The 27,777-nt window shown below is 42.5% G+C and overlaps 2 protein-coding genes across 4 annotated transcripts; one reads left to right on the top strand and one right to left on the bottom strand.

Annotated features, from left to right (window-relative positions):
• Nucleotides 1-17: 17 nt before the first annotated feature.
• epn1a (epsin 1a) lies at nucleotides 18-16,685 on the bottom strand. 2 transcript variants are annotated; one of them, XM_078286985.1, is made up of 13 exons: nucleotides 16,645-16,685; nucleotides 12,343-12,503; nucleotides 11,896-11,997; nucleotides 10,454-10,612; nucleotides 10,176-10,304; nucleotides 9,663-9,783; nucleotides 8,638-8,795; nucleotides 8,334-8,405; nucleotides 4,968-5,051; nucleotides 4,139-4,433; nucleotides 3,295-3,459; nucleotides 2,779-3,021; nucleotides 18-1,777 (listed from the first exon to the last, which is right to left on the bottom strand). In XM_078286985.1, exons 3-13 carry the CDS (start codon nucleotides 11,962-11,964, stop codon nucleotides 1,305-1,307), a joined length of 1,968 nt encoding a protein of 655 aa, XP_078143111.1. In that variant the 5' UTR covers nucleotides 11,965-11,997; nucleotides 12,343-12,503; nucleotides 16,645-16,685; the 3' UTR covers nucleotides 18-1,304. The 2 variants fall into 2 exon arrangements, with proteins under 2 accessions (XP_078143111.1, XP_071761118.1); XM_071905017.2 differs by lacking the exon at nucleotides 8,334-8,405.
• A 1,680-nt stretch (nucleotides 16,686-18,365) lies between these two features.
• Nucleotides 18,366-27,597, top strand: sbk3 (SH3 domain binding kinase family, member 3). Of its 2 annotated transcripts, XM_071905040.2 has the most exons (5): nucleotides 21,322-21,489; nucleotides 21,669-21,741; nucleotides 24,499-24,646; nucleotides 25,197-25,399; nucleotides 26,450-27,597. In XM_071905040.2, the coding sequence occupies exons 2-5, from the start codon at nucleotides 21,715-21,717 to the stop codon at nucleotides 27,218-27,220; spliced, it is 1,149 nt and encodes a 382-aa protein (XP_071761141.1). In that variant the 5' UTR covers nucleotides 21,322-21,489; nucleotides 21,669-21,714; the 3' UTR covers nucleotides 27,221-27,597. The 2 variants fall into 2 exon arrangements, with proteins under 2 accessions (XP_078143341.1, XP_071761141.1); XM_078287215.1 differs by lacking the exons at nucleotides 21,322-21,489; nucleotides 21,669-21,741 and adding an exon at nucleotides 18,366-18,390.
• The last annotated feature ends 180 nt before the right edge of the window (nucleotides 27,598-27,777 follow it).

Below are 27,777 nucleotides of genomic sequence, written 5' to 3'. Positions count from 1 at the left end.
TTTTTTCTTTTCATTGAAATAATTGTCTTTTTTTTTTTTTAAAGAAGCATCTGTAGCTCTCCCTCCCTGCAGGAAAGAGGGATGAAATGCAAGGACAGTGGTGCTGTGGGAGACCTGTACACCAGGGATCCCATACAAAAGTGTGAGGGAAAAAAAACGAATGCTTCTGATTAATACAAAAAATAGAGTGAGATAAGATTGGCAGAGAAATGTGTGACCCTTATAATACCTCATTTGAAATCCCAACATTACATAGTATTGATACAAGTGACAATTTTTAAAAACAAAAATAATGGATTTAATATCTTGCTTTCCGAGTCACTGCAATAAGATGGGACACAGGAAAAGTGGAGACAGATATTGATACATATACACAAAAACAGGCATTTGCGCTATTGCATACTTGCACACACACACAAATGAGCATTCATATTCTCATTCGCACATTGATGCACACACACACACACACACACACTCAAAACACATTCCATCTCTTCCCCATCAGACCACAGATGTCAGAACTCTCTTTAGTTTTCTACGACAATCAGGAAGAAAAAAAAAATAAGCATTTGATTTAAATGGCGTCATTGCGTTTGATTTTTCCTTGTTTATTTGTTCCCAAAAGTGGAAAAAAATAAATTACATTTAACATTAAATTAAATTAAAAGTGAAATAGTTGAACAATTTGACCATATTGTGCCTGAAATGTTAATACAAGTTGTTTTCAGTCCATATCTCAGTCAGGAGTTCATTATAAAATCATCCTTCATGCACTCGTTTCATTTCAGTGTTTGTCTTCATTCTAGAGGGACAAAAAGAGGAAGAGGTACAAGAGTCTGTTTCTGTTCAGTTTGTTAGTGGCTATGTCCCCTCTCCCTCCATCTCTCTCTCAGTGCAGTAATATTAGAATATAGTAGAGTGACACTACTGATGAAACCTCCTGCTCTCACAGACTCACCTTCATCTCAGACAGGACTGGAAAAACCATAACATGAAGAACAATACAGAAAGGAACAGAATTAAAACAAAATAAATAGACTTCTATTTCCCGCCCACAACACCCCAATCTGAAATGAAAGGAATTAAATGTGGAAAATTCTTCTGAAATGAAAAAAAAAAATTGTAATGCTTTCTGAGAAAAAAAACAAACATAAATTTTGATTTTTGTTTTTCTTTAAATATAGAGATGTACACATATTTCTTTTTGGACACACAAATTGTGTTGAAGGAGGATGAATGGAGGGGGCAGTAGGTAAGACAGAGGAGAGGTGGAAACGGGTGAGGGAAATAGTGGTGACACTTCCTCAAAGAAGAAACGGATTGGTGCTCGCTCCCGTCGTTCCTCCGCCTCCCACCGATCCTCCTGCCCCCATCACTCCTCCTGTTCCAGTGGGCCCCCCCAAAATCAGCTGAGGCGGCGCCGCCCCTCCAGGCCCCATGAGAAGAGCCGAGCCCGGGGGAGCCATAGGCGAGAGGCCGCTGTAGGGCATGCCCATAGGGCTGGCCTGCATCATGCCCAGGCCCATTCCTGGAGCTCCCATGCCCACACTCATTGGCCCCATGCCCATTCCTGGTTGCACCATGCCCAGCATGGGGTTGGGAGGCACAGGACTGGTGCGGAGGCCGCTCAGGCCCAGTGATGAGGGCTGAGGTGAGATGGAGGTCATGGGCGCGGCCACACCAAAAGGGTTGGAAGAGGCAGGAGGTGTTGGAGAAACCCCCCTGCTGGAAATGGTACTGCCTGGAGTCACTGCCATGCCGGGGGCAGGAGATGAGCCTGGGGGACAGAGGGGACAGTTAGCCCATATGGCAACAATACTGCATCACAATATTTTTCTTATTTTTGATGGTAAGCCATTTGAGGGGATTTTATTTTTCACATAGAAATTACATGGATAAAGACATCTTTTTGATGTCTTTTAATCAAAATGGTCTTTTGCTGCCACGTGCAATTTTGATAATTATTGGATTAAAATGAAATATAATGAATATTGTTGATGGTATTGCAAAATCTATACTTTGTGTGGATCCATGGTGGTCTACCTTAAAATGCAGTATACTTCCCAGCCCTAATCTACAACCTACAGCCGCTGTGAATGTATTATAGACCTGTGCCATTTTTAAAAGCAATAGGGAGGTAAAAGGAATAGATTCTGGTTGTATCATTCAACATAGCGATATAAAAATATATCTACATGAAAAAATATATCCATAGGCCACTGCCAACAGGACTAAGCCACAGATGGGGACCGGAGCACTCAACAATAACAGCACTAATATTTTATTATGAAGGGACAAGAATACAATGACAGCATAACAGCTGCTTTCTGAGGAAGGTTAGTCGCTTAGGGTTATGGATACCTTTTTCCATTACAATTATCCAGGATTGATTGGCTGGTTTGGAGCGCAGCAGGATGCACTTCTCTATAGCTCAATATTGACTTTGTCTATATGGGCTCTCTCAAATTCTCCTGAAAGGCTGATCTTTGGATGATTTTTGGGGCATTTTGCCTTTATTGGATAGCTGATAGTGAAGAGAGACAGGAAAGGTCGAGAGACAAGGAGGGAAGACGTGACAAAGGTCCTGGTCCGGATTCGAACCCATGACATCACGGCTACATGGAATGCACCTTAGACCATTTAGCCTCCAGGACGCCCCCTGATCTCACCTTTTTGTGAGAGAAAAGTAATCTTGAGCTTAAAAAGGGTGGTTACTATTCTTTTTCTCATGTTACACATGTTGACACATTATGGAAGGTAGCCTAAGCTGTAACTAACCTGTGTTCTGGAGGAAGGGGTTGTGTGCTGAAGAGGAGGAGATGGAAGGAGGAGGAGGCTGTTTAGGTTTGGGTTTAGATGACACCAGAGAATCAAGGTCCACCAGCGCTGCATTGGGACCCAGGAAGGACTCTGGAGTCTTACGAACAGGAAGTGAAGAACCAAGCGACGAAAGGTCAAAGGGCACCGGAGAGCCTGTGCTGTCACCGCCAGTTGCTGAGGACCCTCGCCGCTCTAGATCTGCTGAGAGATGGAAATGAAGAAGGCATAGAAATAGTACGTAAGAAAAGAATAAATACAAAAAAGATAACCACACTCTGCATACTGATTAATCACAATATGAACAGCATTATCACACATACTGAGGGAGGATGAAATGTAGGACAAGACAACTGTTCTATGTGTTTATGCATGTGAAAAATCTAACTATGTATGTAAAATATCAATATCCCCATAAAAACTGTAATTGTACCTTGGTGTTTGTGAGAGTCCATGTAGCTTTAAGTGTGAATGTACCTGTGCCGTTAGTGTGTTTGGCGGTGCCACTCCAGATGTCGGAGGTGATAGGGTCAGAGGCAGGGACAGCCCCGTCCCCTGCCCAAGGGTCTACTGGCCCCCCCGAGGAGGAAGTGCTGGGGGGCACTGCGGGGCCCCAGGGGTCGGCACTGGGGGGGGTCACAGCTACAGGGGAGGGGAGGAGACGCAGGGGAGGGGAGGGTTAACACAACAACACAACACCATACAGGTACCATCCACAATACAGAGGGAGCAGGAAGCTGGGCTGGGTTCCAACAGTGGTGTTCTCCCCTTGACCTCTCCAATGCCACTGACTTGGCAGGTGAAAGCAGACTTTCTGTGGCTGTCCACCATATTGATTTCACCTGTTCAATATTTGCAGGTCAGTGGAGGTAAAGGAGAGATAATGAGAAGAGGCTACCTCATACAGTAAAGAAGCACACAAGGGCAAGAGAGCTCTGGTTGAGACACAGCCACAGTCAGTCCTGAGTAGAAACAAGAGGATAAAAATCCCTGGTTTAGACACAGAGGGAGAATGGATTTAGCATGCTTGCTTTCCTCGTGATAAACTTGAAAGCATCAGAGTGGATGAGTAGATATGACAGCATGGTGATATGACAGAAAATGGAGCAGGGGGCCGTCTTGTAGATAGGATAGCAACATTATGGAATGGTGGAGTGAAGAGGAGTAACAGTTGAGAGGCCCTCACATCCTTTCTCATTTTCATCCACAGAGCAGGATGCGGTTCTCTTTTGATACTCAACTCAGTCACTTCCTTTTTCATTCCCAGCAATCTAATTGGCTAGATGAGAGGCAATACCTGACCAGTGTTGGAGCCACTCACCTGAGGCTCCCCAGGGGTCGACGTTGTTAACTCTGTTGGAGGTCTCTCCCCAGGGGTCCGGAGGAGGGGCTATCGTGGGTGGGGCTCCCCCGCCCCAGGGGTCCGAGCTTGGAGGAGATGTGGGTGATGCTGCCCCCCATGGGTCTGCGGGGGCGGCACCCCACGGGCCTGAGGCAGAGGGGGCAGAGACTGTGGGGGGAGGAGAGGGGCCTGCAGAGCCCACTGAGGCAGCAGCAGCAGCAGCAGCAGCAGGGGCCCCCCAGGGGTCCACAGCACTCAGCTCCATCAGAGCACTCTGGACGGGACAATATTATAGATTACAACATACAGCTGCGTTCAGGAACAAAACTGAGCACACATTCGCCCCAACACACTGAGGTTAGTCAATGACGTAGAGGAAATGCAAAAACAGAGAGAGGCAGATAGGGAGGGATGGAGAGAGATACAGATCAACAGACAAAAAGACACACATTGATCAATCACCAAAGAGATGGTGAAAAAAAAATGTGAATGAGCTGTGAACACTGAAGTCTCTCAATCCCTCGTCTGTCAGATATGATTGAATTTGACGAAACTGATACAAAGTTATCAGAAGAAAATCCTACTAGTTGTTGGTTCTTGATATATGCCAGCTGAGATAAGCGCACATGTACTTAGCGTTAGGCTTCCTGTTTGAGAACACACACACACACACACACACTCGGACACACACACAGGTGAGAGACACAGCTAGAGCAGGTAACGCCAGGAGAGCGAGAGAGGAAAAGAAGAGCGGCACTGCCCAAAGAGTGTGTGCCCACTGTGGCATACAGACACATTCCACACACACCTCCTCTGGCTTAGGCTTCTCCCTCTTGCTCTCCTCGATGGCCATCTGCAGTCTCAGGTCATCACCTCTGCGCAGTCTTTCCTCCTGCCAATCACACAAACACACACACACACAGCTGTGATGTCAGCAACCTGAGACACACAACCGCAGAGAGCGCACCAAAGGCACAGATTTAGGATCAGTTTGCAATCCCCAAATTAAAGTCTAAAGCAGTGGGGGTGGAAACTAAAAAACTGATCTGCAACCAGCATTTACAGACAACTCCAAGGATGGGCTCATGGAGCCTTACCTGACCATGCTAAAAAATCGTCATATCTGCTATTATTTTTTTTCTTACAAAGTAAGTTGAAAAACATATTTTCCTCCCCCACCTTTGATTTCCTCAAGCTGGAAAGGGAGGGCAACTTGTAAAGGTGTTTCACCTCACCAGGGCCCATATCAGGCCCAACCTAAAAAGTTGCTTTTTTCACCAAAATGAACTAATATAATGGACTACTTGAAGTTTAAGAGAGTATATCAACCAAAGTTGAGACACTATTCAGGTACTATATGCTATTTCCATTGGCCATGGAAATCCATTGACCTTGATGTGCAATAAAATAGGGTCTGGCTGCAGACCTCCAGCATCAGGCCCCTCAGGATCCTGTAGAAGGACTAGTAGAAGGACTTCCAGCATCTAACTTTATTTCAAATCGACAATATTTAAAATTAATTAATTTACTTTAAACATCCAAATATGATTATTGCTGCGCTGCGGACCAAAACTTCCAGATTACAAACTAATGTTGAGTATTTTTTATAGCCACTTATAGAGTCATATTGGAGTGCACCGTTTAAAGAGCATACTTAAATTATTTATATTATATATCCAACATGTTAATTAAGCTTTACATATGTAACACCTGTCCAGACCTGTGTGTCACCCTCCTCCTCATGCACTCTTAATTGTTGGCCATGATAAACCGAATGTTTATGATGTCACTGAAATTACTTACTGACCAGTGGTGATCGTGACCTGATGAAGACCTCGAAACATTGTAAGACAAATAAATAAATATATGGGAGCATTGGCAGCAGTGTGCGGCGTTCGCTTTCTTAAATACTTCAGCTCTACTTCACTCCAGCAGCTGCTAAAAAGTTTATGGGATGTGCGTATGGTCATCTTCTCTTTTTTACCATGATAAACCAAATTAATTAATATTTGTTTTCATTAGTTAACATTATTTCTACAATACTGTCTGACTAGAGCAGGTGGTATTTTTTGAGCTTTTATAATTGTTTTCCCAATATGTAAATGATCAAAAGGGGTGGAAGTAGGCTACGGGGAAAACGGTAACTCTAATAACGTTCCAATATTTCATGCTGATGAATGAGAAAACACCCTACCGTTACGGTATCTGCCTCTAACGTCACACTAAACTTGCCAGTAAGTTTTATGAATGAGCCCCATTGAGTGGTAAAGAAGTCCATGTACTGATTTCTTTTTTTTTTTTTTTGTGGTTGTGCATTTTGACCTGGACCTGGATCTCATCTGCAGAAGAACCAGTGTTTTGAATTGATAGTGGGAAAGCATGTGCAATAATGTCAGTACTGGAGTGTAACTGCAATGAAGGAGGGAGACAATTCTACATTTTAAAGAATTGGAGTGATTCTATTGGTCCATAATGTGGCTTCTTATTGATCTAATCATGCTAGATCGCAAGATGCATACAGGATATTGAGGCATGTGGTAAGTACTGACATTTTCAAAGGGTGGGGGAAGGATTTATGCGTTTATTTTCCCAAGCAATGTTGGCCGCTTGATCATAGGCTTGAATGAGTAGGTTTGCAAATATGGTGGGCCTGCATACTAAGCACACTAATCTAAATTTTGATATGAAATTAAGACAATTACTAAGCCTACGGAATATTCTGCCCTTACCTCTAATATACTAAATACAGAGATGCGAGGAAAAAAAGACTTTTGGGGTTTTCAAGTTGTAACTTAGACTGATAGGCTATAAAACTTTTCTAATACAAGCTATAGAGAGGGATGGACAGCGCTTCAACCAGCTGTGAGCAGGTTCAGCAAAAATACAAAATCTAGAAAGCACTGGAGAGGCGCAACTCTTGCTCTCAGTAAAACCAACTTTATTTATTCAACTTTCAAAAAGTCATGGTTAAAAATTGTTAACTAACACAAGCTATAGCCTAAATGTGCAATTGCGCTTCAGTTTTGACAGTTAAGTTTTAAGTCATAGATGAAGATACAAAATTTAATATGCTGAAAGTCTCACTATATAACCTAAATTATAATTTGTATCCTTGAGACAATGATAATGTCTAATTTGTGGCGGCATTAGTTTGTAATCACTGTTGTCTGTTTTTTTCCCTTACGATCACCCACGGAGCGTGTTCTGGAAGCTTTGGTCAGCAGCACAGCAATAACCATATTTGGATGTTTAAAGTAAATTCATTAATTAATTTATTTTAAATATTGTCAATTTGAAATTAAATTAGATGTTGAAAGTCCTACTTCCTTCACGTCTCAAAAATCAACGTCACTTCCAGCTCTTGCAGCACGCCCCACGGATCACATGACAGGGTCCTGGAGCAGCCAGAGAGGGGCCTGACACTGGAGGTCTGCAGCCAGACCCTTCTCAATACATTAAGTCCTAGCTGTGTTGTTCTGAGTTAAATAAACATTAGTTGATAAATTAAACGTAAAGTTGGCGCTGTGCTTAAACCACTTGCACACAACAAGCACACAAGTTTTCCACTCATTCTTACACACCCTTCATCTAGACTCTCCATTCCACAAATACCTGAGTCCTGAACAGTGCTAGAAAGTCACAATGACACGTGAATGCAGGTAAGAAAATCAGTGTGTTTCAAGTCTGTAGTTTGAGGCATGCTGTCAGAGAGGGTTATAGGGAGGAAGAAATGAATCACTTACAAACTGCTTAGTGTTAAATTTAGTCAATTATGACAAGGTCTTTGCCATGCACAATTTAACAATAATTGATTTAGTTATTTTCAATCCTTTGGGTGCTTGCCTTGATGCAGTTTTTGATACATGTTAACAAGGATTTGAAGAACACTGTTACATTGCACGCTCTTTACGAGTGTAAATACTTTATAAGAGAACGTGACAATGTACAGCAAGCAAAAGTAACATTAGGGAGAATTACAGTGTTATTACAGTCAAATGCAAAGTGAAACCAAACTTGTTTCTTGAGGAAAGGGAAACATGACAAATAGGAGCATAAATTAATTGTTTTGATTGGTAGACACTTGATGTCTGTTTGAAAGGATTCCAATTGACAGAAAGACAGACAGTTGATGTCTGGCTGGCCAGTCGGTTGGCCATGCCCTATGCCCCCTGACCTTTTGGTGAATCTCCTTGCTGAGTGTGAGTGCATAGCGGAGCTCTGCGTCCTCCAGAGGGGCCGTGCTAGTCTGGGGGAGGTCAGGGGTCAGACGGTGAGAGCAAAGCTGAGTGGGTAATGTAGTGAATAATATTTGACATAACCCTCTGTGTACACAGGTGCTGCAATGGATAAAAACTACAAACAACAACTTAGCTGCAAGTTCGGTACGACAGTTTCTTGTCATGTCACTGCGCTTTAATCCTTTGCAAAGTGAGCAATACCCCGGCTCTGCCTGCCTCCAATAGGCTGCTTTGTGTTACCTGCTCCGCCTCTTCTTTACTCATGGCCAATGCTAGCTGGAGTTGCAGGTCCTCCTCTCCAGAGCTCTGTGGCCAGGCCTGCTCAGGGTCTGCCCCTCCAGATTGGGAGCCCAATGACAGGCTGCCCCCCAGGCCAGGTGCTGAGGGGGCTGAGGAGGCTATGATAAAAACAAACACAAACAGATGAGTCCTAGCAATGCCATGCAGATATTACCATGTGTCCATGTAGGGGGGGGGGGGGGGGGGGGGGCCCTCTTATGGCGCTTTTCCACCGCATGGTACCGGCTCAACTCGACTCGACTCGCCTTTTTTGGTTTTCCATTGGGCAAGCACCAGGTACCAGGTACCATATTACCTGGTACCTGGTACTTTTTTTGGTAGCACCTCCGTCGAGGTTCCAAGCGAGCTGAAGCGATACCAAAAGGTGACGTGAAAACACTGCAGACTACTGATTGGTCAGAGAGAATCGTCATCATTGCGCGACACAGGACATCCTGCACATATGCTAACGTTAGCTACCAGGTTAGCTTACCATCTTGCGTCACCTTTGAGCGAGTCGTCGAGTTGTCTGAGCTTTGATGTAGGATTTCCCAAACTCTCCTGTTTTATTCAGCAGTCTTTTGTCTTGCTGCCTTCAGCCTCTTCTGAAATAAAATCTGTCTATATCCTCGATATCCTCCATTGTTGCTGCGTGTGTCACGTTGAAGATGACGTCACGGCAGTTTCATGTGGCGTCGCGGTGTCGCTATGACGACCAGTTTCGGGGGGGGGGGGGGGGGGGGGGTGGCGGCACATTGAGGGGGTACTATTTGCAGTGGAAAACCAAGTGGTACTACCAAAAGCGAGTTGAGTCGAGTCGATTTGAGCCAGTACCATGCGGTGGAAAAGCGCCATTAGCTCATAGATGAGTTTCTTTTGGGTTTTCATCTGCTTGGAACAAAAAGGCCAACAAAAATGTTGTGGTGAGCCCACCCGTGTTTCACTGCTGGATCAGTGGTAAACACTGGTTAATGTAGTAATCTCACCACTGGAGGTCTGTGCCATCTTCTCTTTGGTTTTGAGGGCGTGGATCCTCTCCTCTCTTAGTCTCTCTTCATCTTTCAGCAATGTCACCAGCTGTTTGGCTTTCTCTCGCACATTCACCCCCTGGAGAAAAAAACATGTACAAGCATGCATGCACACACCAACAGTGGACCATCATTAGTGTACAATTTTCTATTAAATACATGCAGCAACACAGTGTATTGTGCTTAACATAAAAAAAACATAACATCTTTGTTATATGCCAACTTGCTAGTTTAATAGCTTGCCACCTTACCACAATTTCAGTTATTACTAGCCCATAAAAAATGTTATGGCTGGCTTTTCACTGTATGTTTGTACAAGAGGTCAAAAAGACATTGTAAAATGTCCTTGAATGAGCCGCGAGTGGCATGTTTGACAACGTGTGCCTGCATTCCACAGAGGTGGTCCTTACTCAATCATTGCTTAAACTCTGGTTTGTGTATGGTTTTGTGGTCATGGGTGTGTTTGTGTACCTGGTCCTTGCCGTCTCTATCTATGTACTGGAAATCCTTGAGCGTCTGTACTGCGTATATGTTCTCTCGGCACTGTTGGGCAACACGCTCTGAACCCGTCTTGATCAGGTACTCCATGAGAGTCATAGCCTGGTGCAAATACAAATCACAACCAGTGACCATGTGCAGGAAAGGTCTGTTTACTGAGGTAGTACAAGTGTAGGTCTGTAAGCAGTTAACAAGCTAGAATGAATCTCTCTACCACCACCATTCACACACACCCACACAGACACACAAACCTTGTACACATGTCTCCAGTTCTTGCCGTGGTCGTTGAGGCGTTTCCACACCATGCTCATGATTTCAGAGAAGGCCACAACATTGTAGGTCAGATCTGCTATCTCTGACATCAGAGAGCTGCTGGGACCCCATGGGTCATTAGATGTCGCCTCTCTAACCTGGACAACAACACAGCAGGGGACAACCTTCAATTATCCTCCATCCAAATAGTCCTTGAGCTTCAGAGTCCTCCCTAGAGCTATGTAAACTAGCTGGAGAGAGGCACAGCGACAAATGGATAATGTGATTACATCGCAGATATAAAGACGTGGAGGAGAGTAGGGATGCACCGATCCGATACTTGACGCGACACGAGTGAGTGAAGAAGTTGGAAAAAGAAAGCGAGCGTGCAGGCAATGTGCTGATGTAAACATGTCAGCGGTTGGGAATTATTTTAGCCCCAAAGGGATGCTAGATGGCTATGGTATTACTAGCGTCCCAAAGATCTTTATCCAACTCACTTTACCAAGAACTTCATTTGGAGACGCCTTCCAAACGCCTGCTCCTTAGCTCAAACTTACATTGAGTGTCCTTGGGCTTAGTATCATGTACACGCCACCATAAAGGTTTCAATTAAGTCTTCCGTTTTCACAAAATGAAGCTTTTTGGAGATGGGGGCTAAAGCTAATGCTACCGCGCTGATGACGCTGACGCGACCTGTGCGTGCGTCAGCGTCAGTGACTGTCAACACTGTCAGTGAACGGAGGAACAGGCTGACAGCAGAGAGAGGTGAGATGCTTCTGTTTCTGAAGAAAAACCTGCCCCTTGTCCTTAAGTGATTAAAACTAGACTAGACTTGGCACACACTGGAGGTTATGCCCAGAAAAAGCCTATGTGTAGCAGTATTTTTTCTGTCAGTTATTCACACTAAAGAAGAGAAAAAATTATATAAGCAAAGGCTGTATGGTTGTTTCAATATTGTTTTGTAGCAGTATGCATTGGTCAGTTTATTGCTCTTTTGCACTTTTGTGAGTTTTTTTGCACAGCATTCCTATATTGCAGCAGTCTTTTATATATCCTAGGAACTGTCATTCCTATTTTGGTCAGTTCTTTTGCCCTGTTGCTTTTCTTTTTTTTAACAATAAAATTATTGTTCCCATGTTATTTAAATGTTGTATGCAGCTGTGTAATTATAGAAGAAAAAAAGGGGTCAATATCGGATCGGTACTCGGTATCGGTTGATATTCAAAATTCTGGTATCGGTATCAGATCGGCTGTGAAAAAAACGGTATCGGTGCATCCCTAGAGGAGTGAGGAGGTCGCTTCGGGAAATATCAGAAAGCCGGCAGCTACAGGTTGTCAGGTGCTAGAAACGTGTGAGCTACAGTTAAAACATGCACATATGGTGAAAGCGGGTGTACAAATGAGGAGAGGAAAGGCCAGATAAGCAGAGGGATACAACCTTGATTTCAGCCTCTGAATAGTTGTGGACGATGTTCTTTACTTGTCGCCGTAGCGATGAGGTCGACATGGCAACCGTCTGGCCGTCGAGTTCTGTTGCAATCTAAACAGCAGATGGGAAAGAGAGGTTGTAAAATATAGTTAATACAATACAAAACAAACAGCAACAGGGCAAATAACATTGTTAATACCAATAGAGACATTTTAATAAGAGTTAGTTAATACTACTAAAAGAGAGCGGTATGGAAGGGGAAGAGTGAAAAAGCAAAAGAACTGGGAAAGGACTGGGGAGTAGATGAGCACAAGTATAAGTGTCTGAGTGAGGAAGAGTGGGAGACCTTGAGAAGAACAATCAGAGTGTGAACGATGGGTGCTACACTGGATATCAAACTCAACAGTCACGTGATTCTTGTCGTCAACAGAAGGAGAAAGACAGTGCCATGCACACCTGTTACACAAGTATGATGCAGGATAAGGGTCTCTCCTCTTGGTATCTTTTGGTTTCTCTATCTCCTGCGCCACTCGTTCACGGAGTGCTCTGTCTCAGCTTGTCTGTTTCTCCCCGTGGCGACATTGGGTCCCAAAACCACGGGCTTAGGGAGATAAAAACTGTTGAGTAAGATTGAGATTATAATATTGAGAACACGTGCATAACCACTACAAGATTAGCCTACTGCTGAAACACAAATGGACAAGACTAAGTTAAAATTTAAAGTAGGACTGATTTAACTGTAGGGCCTAACCATAATAAGGACAGACAAAGCTGATACTCAGCTACAATTCATGTGATTTGTTGCTGATACACTCATGGTTGATACTCTGATACACCATGTTAGCTATTTTCTATCTTTAGTTATCAGTGTCAAGGCCCCTACACACATAAAATAAAGGCCTTTGATGACTTTCTCTTAGGAATGACCAAATTTTAGTGACAGGCTTATTCTGATCTACTAAGAGCCAGAGGGAAGAACTACTTTGCCTTGTTCCTCATAATTCAAAACAGGATCAAAAATAACTGCCTGATTTCTAGCAACAGGTTTCACATTAGCTTAGTTATCAAGGAGCCGATATTTTCATGAATGACACACATGCCATTCAGGTCCAGATGTTACCATCTCAAACTTATCTTTAAATTACAAGACAGCCAACATTTAAGTAGACATTTTAAGAGCATCCAGGCTACTACTATCATTATGTGTTATAGGCAAATGAAGTAAAACTATGTCACAGTAGTAATGAAAATGAACATTTCTATTAAAATACTTCAAAAATGGAAGAAAATTAATAGGCAACACTAAGAAAAGCACCTTGGAGTACTCCACACAGTTAACCTGTGCTGATGAAGACATAAAACTGCCCAAGCCAACAGACAACTAGTGATCAGAAAGATATGACATAACCTAGTCAAGAGCGACATCTGTAATTCCTATGTATACTCAGTGGCCATTTTATTAGGTCTACATCCTGGTTTATGCAAACGGATCGCTCCTCCAAAGAGTGAGTCATGTGATTGTGCCTCAGAATATAAAGGCATGCAGTCAGGGTAGAGTGTTTCAGTTACTATTCAACTAAACATTAGAATGGGCAAGACACATGCTCTAAGCCACTTTGAGTGTGGTATAGGCTAATCATTAGTGACAGACATGCCAGTTCAAGCATCTCAGAAACAGCCACCATCCTGGGATTTTCATGTACTACAGTATCCAGAGTTTACCAATAATGGCCTAACAAAAAACATCCAGTCAGGAGCAGTCCTGTGGGTGAAAACACTTTGTTTATGAGAGAGGTCAGAGGAGAATGGTAAGACTTGTTTAAGCTCAGTACAACAGTGATGTGCAGAAAGGCGTCCCAGAACGCACATTCGCACAACTCTCAAACCTTGAAGCAGTTGGGCTACAACAGCAGAAGACCACGCCGGGTTTCACTGCTGTCAGCTAAGAACAAGAGGATGAGGCTACAGTGGGCACGTGATCAGCAAAACTGGATGATTGACAAGTGGAAAAACGTTGCCTGATCTGACAAATTGAAGAATAAAACTGAAATAAAGACAATTTCGCCATGGTTCTTTTGTGACATGCTGATGGGAGGGTCAGATTTTGACATAAACAGCATGAACCCATCCTGCCTGGTGCCAATAGAACAGGCTGGTGGTGGTGGTGGAATGGTGTGGCGAAAGTTTTTAATGGCACACATTGGATCCCTTAGTACCAACTGAGCATTGTTTGTAGCTAACACAGCGTACCTAAACATTGTTGCTGACCAGGTGCATCATTTCATGGCCACAATCTGATTTTTTCAAATAGACACTTGCAGCATGAAAATGCATCATGTCACAAACCATGCATCATTTCAAGATTGTTCCAGGAACATGACGGTGACTTTAGTATACTCCGGTGGCCTGTGCAATCACCAGATCTAACTCTAATAGAGCACTAAGGTGGAATGGAATGTTAGCAGCATGAATATGGCACCTAAAAATGTGCAGCAAGAGCGTGATGCTATCACTTGATCATGGACCAAGATCTCTGTGATTCCTGCAGGTTGTTCTGGAGGCAAAGGGGGGCCCTACCTGGCACTAGCGAGGTGTACCTAATAAAGTGGCCACCAAGTTCACATTTCTAAATGCTAAGGTCAAGTATTACAATGGTAGAATCTATTCCAGCATCTGCTGGATTTCAATTGTTACTCTTATGTTAAGCAGTCTCTCTACTGTGTTGTGAATGCAGATTGTTTTTGATACATTAGCCTTTCTTTGCTCAATAAATCACAGTTGATTTCATGAAATATGTAGACTTAACTTTCTCTAATATTTTGGAAAGATATAGGAGGCTGGGTCTATATTTTCTACAGGTCAATAATGACTACTAGCCTATATCTCCAAACAAGGTTTTTCAAGAAGAGGCTGGAGAAGTGCACATTTAAACTAGATATTAAGATTAATCTAAGTATCAAGTGTAGGATTTAATCTGCCACACAATATCCATATGAGTGGTCTGAGCCTATTTTAGAAGTCAACTGGTGAATGACAATGAAATCATGTTTATGTATGAAGTCAGATCTTTTATGGCTTCAATTTTCAATGACATTTTTTTTTATTATTTCCAACATTCAACATCAGTGTGGTATAGGTCTATGTGTTCAAAAATTATGGGTCAGACTAAAATGAGACCAAGTTACATAACCAAACATAAGACAATAGGCCTAACCATTCCAAAAGTCAGTTCAGAGATTCCTGTACAGTGGTACCAAAGTTCAAACACGCCATCTCATCATTTGGTGATAAGGGAACACTTAGTCCCCATGTCATTTGTACCTCAGACAACTCCTTGTCCCAAATACCTGTCCCATTAACCACAATCCCGGAAATCTTAAGAAGAGTTCATCAACTATGTTGAAACACAACTACTCTTAAATATCTGACAAAGTCAGGGTGCAGCATTTATTGGTAACTTATTGAATGAAGTGGGATAGGCCTATTAGGAATAGAAATCAAATTAATTTTACTATGTACACTAACTGTGCGTTTAAAATGATCCCACCCATTACTTGAAAACCTACAGCTACAGTATACCATATGCAAAAAAAAAAAGTTATTTACTAAGTTAGTGGAAATAATTTAGTTTGCGACGAAGTTATCCTGCTATCTGATCATACTTGATAAGAGGGGCACGTCGATCAGCATGTAGGTAATGTCACACTAGCGACTAATGAACTATTTTAGCCAAGTGGCTGAGCAATGGTAAGTTAATTCAAACACACATAGAATACATAGGTTAATATCTTAGGATGCGCAGTCTCATTTAAGGTAACGCTACGTAGATTTAACAACATGGGTAAGAGTAGATATTAAATCTTAACTCATTCGTCCTATCAACATCAGGTAGTTACACAACCCAAGGAAAAGGAGACCCCCACCCAGTTAGCTTGCAAACAGCTAACGTTAACATCGTTACACAGAGCAGCTTTCCCTGTCACATTCACAAAGTTAACGTTAGCAACCTAACCATGCAGACAGCTGGTCAACTGACGCGGTGTTAGCTAACTAGCAACTCAACAAAAACGCTACGTAAATAACGTTAAACACCGTAGAGTGAGATGTCTAAACACATAGTTAATGGGTAACTATACCGCAACGTTAACCGGAGCAGAGTAACGCCAGCAACAACTTTGACAGAAAGTCTATGTGAAAGGCAGGTTCACGAGCCAGGGACACTGCTAATTAGCCAACTAACGTTACCTGTCATCTGGTAACGATAGCTCACATTAGCTGTTTAGCAAGCAACTCTACTATTCTCACATAGTCGTGATCTAAAGTCTAGCACTATACCTCCAGGGTTGGGGTAAGATCTGGGCAAAGTATAGGCAGGAGTATAATGTTAGGTAGAAGTATGAGCGAACAAACTAACGTCAAACGTTAGTGTTGATGTTCACGCCACAGCACTGGATCATACAGGACCATAAAACAACGTTAAGGTTACCTGCCAGTTTGAACGATAGAATCAATCACTTGCTGCTCTGTTGGTGTTGCTAACATTGGGGAGATTAGCTAGCTAGCAAGCTAACAGTTAGCTAGCTAGCTATTGCTAACTCGCAAGTGGCAACAATACGATTGCTAGACTGTATAAACTGTTACAGGGACAGGTCCTACTTCGGGATAATGCGGAATTTCCACTTTCAAATCACAAGCCACGATGTCTTAAAACTGTTGACAACATAACATAATAAATGTCTGAATCAAGTGTGTACTGACCCTGTTGTAGCTTGAATGTACGAGGAGATGGCCGAATTTCCGCTTCCGTTCTCGACTACAGGAAAGACCGCACCCCCTTTCACACTCTTGGTAGAGAAGTCTTTCCCCTTTTCTGGTTCATTATGGCCAAAGTTTGTATATGTGTTGAATGTGGTGTACATGAAAACATTTTGCTGCAGATTTCCAATGTTCACATATTCATTGGCTGCTCTTGCAGCAACATGGTTTGATGTCTTGACTTTTTACATACCTGTACTAGGCCTATTAGAGGTCAATGAATCAGATTGTAGGCTACACCCATGCATAATCATGCAGAGTGCTGGCTTGAGGCAGAGAAAGGACAGAGAAAACGATGATAGGGATGTTAGACAACGGGATGACTCAAAATTCTGTGACTGTTTTTTTTCTCATATAATCTAAACAATCAATCTTTTGTCTCCTTGTGTTTTACACTAATGATTTTGTCATAATAACAAAAGCCTAATAAAGACAAATTGGCCTTTTCCCATAGTATTCAAGTAATAGCCCTTCAATCTAAACTTTATATATTCATGTTTGTTTAAATGTTACTTGCTGTACTCCCTTTAGTAAAGCTCTAAGTCATTATCATTATCAGAATTTCCTAGTTAAAGTTGCATTAAGTCACCCTTGATATGATTCATCATTGTCATTGTAATCATCACCATCACCATCATCACCATGATATGTATACTGTGTATAGGTTTCAAGAGCTATGTTGGGCTGCAATAGCAGCAGCAAACAGTTGTCTTCTATTATAAAGAGTTGTCTGGTGTACAGTTAATTACCCTCATTGAATTCACATCATTATGAACAGAGCTATTTCTTTCATTCACATTTTTGCTATTCAGGCCATGGAGAAGCAGGTTACATATTTTGAGTGACTTCTCATTAACTAGCTTCTTGCTGATGGCTCGGACCTGGCTCCTAATCCATTACCCTAAACATTTTCAAACTGTAATCTTCAACATGTCAACATGTCACATCAAATTGAAACATACCAATCTAAGCTAAATTGCTGCTAAGCAACAATGTATTCGTCTTTTAAGTTTAAGCGTACACAACCTTCATGACTAAAGTAACCCCAAACCACGACTCAAAGTTAAAAAAAAAAGTTAAACCTCACACAAAAGTTAGAACTTCATTGGTGACTCATGTCATGTGCTGCTGTGGTCCGGCCTGAGCAGTGCTGTAGCATAAACCCTCCACAGAGGGGCAATCTTGAACCAGCTGTAGTATCAAGTGAAAACAGAACAGCTTCGGTCAGAGTCACTTGTCTGTGGAACCATAAATAATACACGGTAAGCCCCGTAGATCAGAGCAACATAGTAACAGCTGGCATGCATGTGTGTTACAAGTCCCCCTTTTATCCTGCATCTATTTATCCTTTTATCTTTGCCCTCTCCCCAGGGAGGAGGGGCACTGAAGGAGCCATTGTGGCATTACTCAGGCAAACTATTTTACTGTAATACAGTCTCTTGTATTGCTTAGCTTTGGAAACATTAATCTCATGAAGATAAACAAAAAATGCAGAAGACTAAACCAGTTTAGAAGCTATTTTGACAGGTGTGGTCTGACTGTTCTGCCACTGATAAACAATACATATTTCCTTTCTACCCACTGCCCAGCCCTGCTCGTTAGAAGAGAGCGGTTTGAAACACCATGACTCTGTTTTGAAATCAGGGAAAGTACTACAGCCAATCTGAGAACACTTGCAGAGGGAACTGAGTAAGTACTCAAGCAAGCTGACTAAATCGGATGGATATAATTACGTAAGGACACAAAATCAATGTTAATTTTGCAGCCTTAACATAAAATGAAACTTCTAAATCTGAGGGTAAATCCATTAATCTTAGAGTAATTTATATTATCACTTTGTGCAAGTGGCATGAGTTCACACCAGGATAAATGATTTGGTAAAAAGCAATAAGGTGCCACAGTGAACAAGTGGATGGTTCCTGCCTCTTGAGACTGTCCTGATCCAGCACTCAAATCAGACTCAAGCAATGCTGTTATATTTCTTCGCTCTTTCCTGTCCAATTTCACTGTACTATCTGAAAACTAAGCCAAAACTCACTTAATACTGTGTTTCTTTGTAATATGTGTCATGTCCAACAATCAACCAGCTCAGTGGGCCGGTAGTCAGAGTATCTGCCCTGAGATTGATTGTTTGTGGGTTGAAGCCAATTAGGCCATTGCTCTACTTTACATCATACAATTCCCCTTGAAGTTATAGTCTGTAGGAGACTTTCATCCTGTCCAGTTTTGTATATGTACATCATGCTGTAGCCTATTACACAATGTTTGTTTTGGGTTTGAAATACATATGAAGAAAAACACTAAAATGTGTCAATACCTAACTCTGAATCACTGACAACTGTTCCATAACATTCAAACTGTTGGAGTTGTGAAATATTTCATTATATTTTGAAACCTGTTGTAGTTCCTCAATGCACCATTCTCACAACACTTACCAAGGAGTGGTTTGGGATATTATGTCATCTGTTAGCATAGCTCTCTGCAGCTGATACCGGCTCAGTTTACATGACTTTTTGAGTTTGAAAGAGTATATGTGAATGTCAATTTATGTCATGTTCTTTTCATTCAAAAGAGGGAAAAGAAAAGAAAAATATATTCCCGCTCTCTTCTGTCTATTATGCAATGTTTTTCTGGCCACCAACATTTCACCACACAGCTTTCATCAGGGTCAATGTGGCTTTCACGGTGGTAAATAAACATCACACAATTTGAGAGAGTGTGTGATTCTCTTTCTAGTCATTTTGAAATTGATAAGCTCCAGTAGTCTGCAACTCACTGGGTGTGCGCTGTTTTTACATTATATTAGGTTTGTTTCTTTCACTAGATATATCTGAATTACAAGAAGAATCTCTTGTGTAATGGCAGTGTTCTCATAAAAAGTCTTCAGTACTAAAAAAAATATGCAGAGGTGTAATTGAATAGCAGAGAGGTACATTATGTAACTCCCCTGTACCTGTCAGCAATGGTGTCCTGTGTTTGGCAGTGTGTGTGTGTGTGTGTGTGTGTGTGTGTGTTCATGTGCATGAGAGAGTGCGAATGTGCCTATATGTAGGTTTTGTGTGTGTGTGTGTGTCTATAGTGTGCATGCTTGTGTGCATGGGTGGATGTGTGTCTGCATGCACGTATTCACATGTGCATATATCTGTGCATGTGTGTGTGCAGTGTACACGTTATGTAAAGCTACAGTATGCACATGTTTACGTATACATGTATGTGTGTAGGCTTTCCATCTGTGTGCGTTGTTACACGGTTGTGAATGAAAGCGGCACTGTCCTGGCATCAGCTCAGTGAAAGTGATGATAGTTGTGTTTTGATGCTAGAGTGGAGGAGTGCGTTGTCACAGCAGGGGCCAAGGGACCCTATGGTGCACGTACAAACATGGAAGCAGATAGTGGTCATGGCCCACCGCAACACTCGCGGCAGTAGTAACCTGAGCGTGGCTGGCTGGTCGTTGTGATAGCAGCCAGTGTTTGTGTTACATAACGCACAGCCAGAAAGCCGGTGGCAATAATAGTTCTGCACTATGTAGTACCAGGGGAAATCTATCTGAGTAGACAGAAAGAGGAGGAGGGTGTCAAAGCCATGGGAGATGGAGAAGTGGCCTGAGCTGCAGCTGGCGCTAAGTAGGAAACAGAGCTGGCATGCAGACAGTGCAGCACAGAATGAAGCTGGTTTGTAAGGCAAGGTTTCAGCTGTTAGCTATGTCAGTGTATGATGATAGGGCATAATGCGCTCAAAGGTGGAAGGAGATATAGGGAGCAGGTTTTGATGGCAAGAGGGTGTGATAGGAAGATGAGGGGAAAAAAAGTTTTTTAGGATATATCAAAAATAGTTAATAATGATGATAAAAAAATAACTGACAAAAACCTCCACTGTGGAGTCAAGAGGCGAGAGAGTGAACAGGGGGGTAAAAGGGAAGAGAAGATACAAAGAGCGTTGCACTGTCCATAAAAAATGAAGCTGCAGGTGTCAAAAATGGTGCTCATGGCCTCTAGGGCCATTCTCAAAAAATAAAAGGCACACTTTTTGCCGTGAAAAATATGGCCCTTTTTACATGTTTACATTTTGCATGTTCCAGCACTAGAGGCCATGATCTATCTTTTTTCAGGGAGGTCAAAGCATTTTGAAGCATTGCATGCAATGTTACTTTGCCTCCTGCAGAGATAGACGGGAAGGAATGCCAATACACAAAGAAAGCACAGTGATATTGGATGATAAAAAGGTCCACAAGTGCCATGCTTAACTGTACCCTGTAATACCGATATGATGCAAGGATTATGGAAACAGCTTGTTGGCTTATTCCAAACATTCCAGCATACCTGTTGATTAGATGAGGAATCCCACACTGTGGAGGGAATTCACTGACTAGGACTGACTGGGAGGGCGAGAGAGATGGAGAGAAATGGAAAGAGGGAGGGGGAAGAGGATGGGGAGGGGTGCGTGTGTATTTGGAGAGCTTAGAGAGCACAGAAAATGAGTGACAGCTGAGGAGAGGGGAAGCAGGGAAGAGGAGGAAAAGGACGGGTTAATGTGCTCAGAGTGACTGACAGATTGGACACATTGGGACATTAACACGGCTGTGTAGTGGAAGGGAGAGGGAGGCACACAGGGAGAGAGAGGGAGAGGTTTGAAATACTTTACAGCTGGTTCATGCGTAGTTGACGGCAAAACAGGCGAGAGACAGAGAGGGTTGGCACAAGAGTAGGAAAAGAGTAGGTGAGAGCGAGAGAGGGCAGTGTGGGTCTCCTGGGAAGAGGCACACAGTCACTGTCCAGGTCTCTGAGGAAGGTAAACATTTATCAGTCTCCGCTATAAAGCTGTTGCGCTACTGCATGGAACCACAGAGCAAAGACAAAAACAGCAGCTTCTATTCCAGTTTAACTACCAGTCTAGCTGAGGGCATACAGCAGATCACCAGTGTAGAACAGTAGTGAATTACAGTGAACAGGTTGCTAGGAGTTTGTCAGTCTTTCTTTAGATGCTGACAAGACAAAGTGAACAGAGACGGACCGAATGAACAGAGAAACCTCCAAAATGACAGTAAGTAACTTTATTCCTGTAATAATGCACATAAATCCAAGATAAATATTTTATACCAACACTTAAAATGACATTCGGAGGGTTATTTGATATTCATACATTTTTATTGTTTTATTATTTTATTGTTTTGGTAGTGCAAATAAGTCATACCGGCAAAAACCAAATAAATAAATGCAGCAAAATGCTGATATGCCTATATGCTCCTGGTTGCACAAGACAGCTGAAATGACAAATGTGTTTTTGCAACTACAGTATATGCTGACATGACATTGTAACACAGACATGATAACAGTGTCTTGATGGCTCTTTATTGCGACATTCTGCTGAGGCTGCCAAGGTTTGACAGAGCATGTTGTTGAGATTTTCAGCTTGTAGTGTTTACCGCTTTTACTTGCCTTCAAATTTGTTAATAGTATTAGTTCCTGCAGAGCTCTTAATAAAATCATAGAGGCTAGTTGTTGCACCCTGACTGCTTGCAGCTACGCCAAGGTCCAGTGACTAATTGAGGATCAATTGATAATCACCTCAGGTTACGAGGACATGGCAAATGTCAGGATGCTCCTGCTGCGGCAAATGTTTTAGATGCATCTGCTGACTTATGCAACAGAGCCACTGAAGCACTGAATTATTGTGAACTGGATAAAAGCCAGTTGCAAGCAATTCTTAGAATTTAAGAAATTACATTCACTTAATTTTGGCATGAGCAGAATGAAGAGCAGCCTAAGAACTTAAGAACTTAATAGCTACACATGTTGACAACTCTTGTGAACAAAACCCAACTGAGTTTCAAATTAAAATATTTAACATTGTGCTTGCTTTGAGGACTAGTCTCTGAAATGGCATAGATTAATACACAGAAAGCATCTTTCTATTTTCTTGTGTTGCCATCTATCTCTATATGCATATCCTCCAATAAATGTAATATACACACAGCAAATGTGGACTCATATAAACACTGGCAGCGTTGATTTTAACACTGCAAGACTTAAATTAATACTGACAATTGTCCCTGCAAAAAAATCATATCTTTAATATCATTTTCTTTTGCCCTGTATATACTGTAACTGTGGATATTGTCTCAGAAATGCAGAAAATGTTTAATTTACCTGTTTTTGTTTTTCACAATATCTGAAAAGTTGACCTTTTGGAAATGTGTATTTCCTGCAGATATTGTACACTGACAATGTAGTATTAAGAATACATGTATGAAGAGTGGATGTATTGAATAATACACACAGGAGGCTACTGGTACACCTGCAGTATCAATCTGTACACCATTGATCTTGACATATCCCTACATCAGCTGTGTTTGACCTGGAGCTGTCCTGATCCTATCTGGGCCAAGCAGCACATTCTGACTGGCTGAAACCTGTTGTCTTATTCTTGGCTGGACATCAGATCCATTGCTTTGTCAAGTGGCAAGGCAGTGATAACTCAAATAATCCACTAAAATAAAGTTCAGGTGTCATACTACACTGTCTGGTCACTTATCACCCCTAGAGATTTACTGATTGATTGCAGTGATTATCTTAAATCAAATGTTAGTAAGCTAACCATCGAAAATGTTACATTTGCTTGCAGTGACCTAACAAGTGTAATTCAATCAAAATTAATATGAGGTGCCTATGACGCTCACTTACGCAACTGTAGCCTACATGTGGAAGGTCAAAAGTAAAAATACACTATCTTGTTATGATTATCTTTTGTGTTAAGCTGTGTGTCGTAACTATGCTCATGCCCTCCCTGATTTGCTGGGGTATGTGGTAGGGGATCTACTTCAAAGATCGTCATCACATATATGGGTTCATGAAACAGAGAAAGCGACAGCGTACATGGCAGTGGAAACTGTAAACGACAGCACCAACTGTTCTGATCGTCCAGATAACATAAACATGTTGTCGCGTCATGTTCACAATGGAGAACAACAATCAGAAATTGTTGGTTCAGTTAATATAGCGGTCATAATAATGTGGTCACAATATGTTTCCCTGCTGTCTGCCCAATGTATGCTGGGATAACCCTGAACCGTAACCCTAAAAAGGAATAAAGAGAAAGAAAGAAAATTAATAAATGGATGAATGAATGAATAGGTAACACTTTACAATAAGGGTACACTAAGTTAAGGGTTAGTTAATGCTTAATAAGCATTAACTAACCCTTAATTAACAGTTAACTAATGTGTAATTTACTAATGGTGTTAATGTTAACTAAGGTATTCATTTATACATTATTTAATAGTTTATAAAGATGACTATTAAATAATGTATAAATTAATACCTTAGTTAACATGAACACCATTAGTAAATGATTACCAGACACATTAGTTAACTGTTAATAACTAACCCTTAATTAATGTACCCTTATTGTAAAGTGTTACCAATGAATATTCCTTTTCCACTTTTGAGAGCGCAATGAAATCTTCTTATACCTAATATGAATGGTATTTAACATAGGCTATTAGTATTGCAACTGACATATGGGATTCAAAGTAAGTCCTCATTATGTAACGAGCCAAGTCGCTGGTTCAGGTAATGACATGTCAGCATGTCGAGGCACAGATTCTGACGAACCTATCCATCGTCAACATCAACACGTGTCAGTCAAACATGAGCTTTCGATCTCTCTTCTCTTTGGTATACACCGCTGAACCGATCATCATCTGTAGACATCACATATCGACACTGACAGAAATGTGTGTATGTGTGTGTGTGTGTGTGTGTGTGTGTGTGTGTGTGTGTGTCTGTGTGCGTCCTCCAGGCTGCAACAGCTCAAGAACTTGATGAGCTGTGTTTCCTGTCGGCCCAGTCCATGTCCAGCCTGAAGACGTCCGAACACTTCCAGGTGGTCAAGCTCCTGGGAGAGGGCTCCTATGGCAAGGTCATGCTGGCTGTACACAGAAAGAGAGGTTGGTGCAAGATCAAAGGTCAAGGGTCATGACAGTTTGGGTTGGTTTAATTTCAGTTCAATCATCGTATAAATGAGTGTAAGAGTGTATGAAATTTCCATTAGAATTTCCCAACGCCATTATACTTAATTAAGTATAATGACTTGAACTCCTTCTGCCACCCCAAAGTCACTCGGGTGAAGCGATATCTCTCCACTACAGTGCATTTAGAAGTGTCGGGTTTCTCTCATGAAGAAACTACACATGTTGTGTGGGGTCAGCGCTGCGGTAATGGAAGGGTAGAGCTGTCTTCTGATAGTGTTCACTTAACCTTTCGCGCTAGTGTTGCTGTAATGAAGTGCTTTGCTGCATTCTCTGGGATAGGGTTGCTGCAACTGGGGTGCTGCCTATGTCTCAGGCACAACTAATGTAATGCAGCCGCCCCAAGGGGAAGTTATATTTGTTCACAGTGTCGATAACAGATAGTGCTGACACTTCATCAATGATGAGAATTTTTGGACAAAATTTGACTTTTAGTAAACAATATGTTGTCTCGCTTCGTTCCCCTCAGGAACCCCGATGGCTCTGAAGTTCTTCCCACGTCAGTCTACCTCCCTCATCTCGTTCCTGCGTGAATACAACCTCTCCCTCTCTTTCTGCACCCATCCGTCTCTGACGCGGGCCCTCGGCATCTTCTTCTCCACACCGTCCTACTACGTCTTCGCCCAGCAGGCCGGTCTGTACGGTGACCTCTACAGTGTAATTGTGTCAGAGGTCAGTTCGGCTCATGTCTGACATCAAAGGCAAAGGTCTTTAGAGTCTTTAGAGTGCTCCCACTAGATTGCGGCAGGCTTTTAATACCCTGCTTAATGTTTGGCCTGAGATGTCTGTCCTGAGGCACCCTTGCTTGCAAAATGCAGTGTAGAGTCAGTGGTTGTCAACGTGGGGTCCGGGGACCACCAGGGGTCCTTGAGGGCGTTCCAGGGGGTCCACAGCAAATGGATGAATTGTTAAACTTCAGTATTATTTCTTTTACAAGAAGTTAACACAGTTAGAGAACGTGGAAGAATTACTATTTTTGTCAACGTTTCACTGTTACCTACAATACAGATAGTCATGGTATTCTGGACAAAATCATATCCAACAATAAAAATATTCTCAGATTTGGGTCCGAGAGACAAAATCTCATCAAATGGGGGTCCGTAGCTCTAATGTGGACTAAATTAGGGGTCCTTGATATGAAAAAGGTTGAGAATCACTGGTGTAGAGGATGCAGAATAGAAGTTTGCATGGATGAATGTTAGTTTGATAACTGTAACTGTCCATGAGAAATATATGTCTGCACTACCCAATTCTCAAAGGGAATTTAATGGAAAATATAATAGTGCCTCTAACTGCTGACCCGTCCTGTTGCGCTCTCATTTCTGTCAACAAAAACTTGAGACGTGTACGATAAAGACTTGCAGCCCGTCCTCTCCTGTATTTGTGTCACTGCCAGTAACCTTAAGAGTCCTGATAAGAAGAACAGCCTGCTCTCACTGTCTGAGGGTGGAGTACATGATGTGCAGCAGGGATTTAGAAAAGGGACACCGACCACATACCCTTCAGTAGCGGACTAGAATAGAATAGAATAGAATAGAATAGAATAGAACAAGCTGATAAAACCTGATTTTGTTGGTCGTAGCACCAGTGATGTAGATTGTGTACCATCCAGACTCCTTCTTATTCTCATCTCTCATCTAATCTGAAGTGATGTATGCATGTATGTGATAGTATGTTGCTGATGCTGAGGCAGCACTGACATAACCTGTCTCTCCATTTCAGGAAGGGGTGGAGGAGGAGTGTGTCCAGAGGGTGATGTCCCAGCTGAGCGGCGCCGTTACGCACCTCCACTCCCTGGGCTTCGTCCACCGTGACATCAAACCCGAGAACATCTTCCTGTGTGACAGTTCCTGTCGCTGGGTCAAACTGGGCGACTTCGGCCTTGCCCGCCCCATCGGCTCCAACGTCCGCGCGGTCTGGTACGACTCGCCCTTCTGCACTCCCGAGGTGGAGCCGGCCAAGGAGATTGAGAGGGAGAGGGAGAGGAGGCACAGCGATGGAAATGAAGAGCAGGTGGAGGACCTTTGGATAACGCTGGAGCCCAGTATTGACAGCTGGGCCCTCGGTGTCCTCGTCTACTGCCTGCTGACTGGCTGCTTCCCCTGGGAGGAGAGCACCCACGATGACCGCGGCTACCGCAGATACAAGGAGTGGTTCGACCGTGAGGCCGAAATGGGGGAGAGGATCGACTGGAGGGGTGAGGAGGAAACTTTCATGATCGAGGAGCAGAAGCAGAGGGCCAACCCTCCTCCCTCACAGTTTGAGGGCCTCAGCCCACTAGTGTTGACTCTTTTCAGAGAGCTGCTGCACCCGCAGCCCAAGCACCGGGGAAGTCCTGAGGAGATCCTCAGCTACCTGGGCGGGCCATGGCTGATGGAGACAGAGAGAGAGGAGAAGAGGAAAGCAGAGGAGGCAGAGAAGGAGGCCAGAAAAATAAGGGAGGGAGGAGGAGTAGAGGAGGAGCTGGTGAGGGAAGGAAGAGGGGAGAGATAAGTGTTACCTTTAGAAAATTGTTCAGGCTGCTGGGAAAATGTTTAAGACTGAAATTGTATATAAATTATGAATGAAAGTTTGACATAATGAAAAATATTGCTGCAATTTATTATTGTGTATCATTCTAAAATTGAATCGTATGTATATACTATATGGTGCTGTATTTTTCTTTTCTTGTAAATAAATCCACCATAATTAGCACTTCCATTGCTGTATAAATTGCGGTGTGTGTATGTGTGTGTGTGTGTGTGTGTGTGTCTTGAAGAAGAGAGTGTAGATAATACAAGAAAAGCTTGATGTTTGAACCCACAAGCTGTACTACGATGTTTGTAAAATCTGTTATGGAACTGCTGTATGAATAAAATAAACCTGTTTGTACTTACCTAACCCCCATGAGTTGGTTTGAAATGTGCAGACATGCAGTTACATATTATGCAGTTATGACGAATGGCATTTCGGATTATCACCTTTAGATGAGCTTGTTGCACATTGGTTCATACTGCAAAATGGCAAATCAGCAGGATGGAGATGGACCTCTGAAAGCACTAAAACACTGT

This window comes from Centroberyx gerrardi, chromosome 12, assembly GCF_048128805.1.
Source record: "Centroberyx gerrardi isolate f3 chromosome 12, fCenGer3.hap1.cur.20231027, whole genome shotgun sequence".
NCBI classification, from domain to species: Eukaryota; Metazoa; Chordata; class Actinopteri; order Beryciformes; family Berycidae; genus Centroberyx; species Centroberyx gerrardi.
Note: the sequence above shows the minus strand (reverse complement) of the source record. Positions and strands in the feature narration are given on the sequence as shown.

Bases quoted from the DNA above. Each gene is read 5' to 3' on its own strand.
- epn1a (XM_078286985.1), bottom strand. From the start codon at position 11,964: ATGTCGACCTCATCGCTACGGCGACAAGTAAAGAACATCGTCCACAAC. The intron at 10,613-11,895 runs GTTGTATCCCTC...GTTGTTGTCCAG, and splicing joins ATTCAGAGGCTGAAATCAAG to GTTAGAGAGGCGACATCTAA. The intron at 3,022-3,294 runs GTACATTCACAC...TCCATCTCTCAG, and splicing joins CAAACACACTAACGGCACAG to CAGATCTAGAGCGGCGAGGG.
- sbk3 (XM_071905040.2), top strand. From the start codon at position 21,715: ATGAACAGAGAAACCTCCAAAATGACA. The intron at 21,742-24,498 runs GTAAGTAACTTT...TGCGTCCTCCAG, and splicing joins GAGAAACCTCCAAAATGACA to GCTGCAACAGCTCAAGAACT. The intron at 24,647-25,196 runs GTTGGTGCAAGA...CGTTCCCCTCAG, and splicing joins GGCTGTACACAGAAAGAGAG to GAACCCCGATGGCTCTGAAG.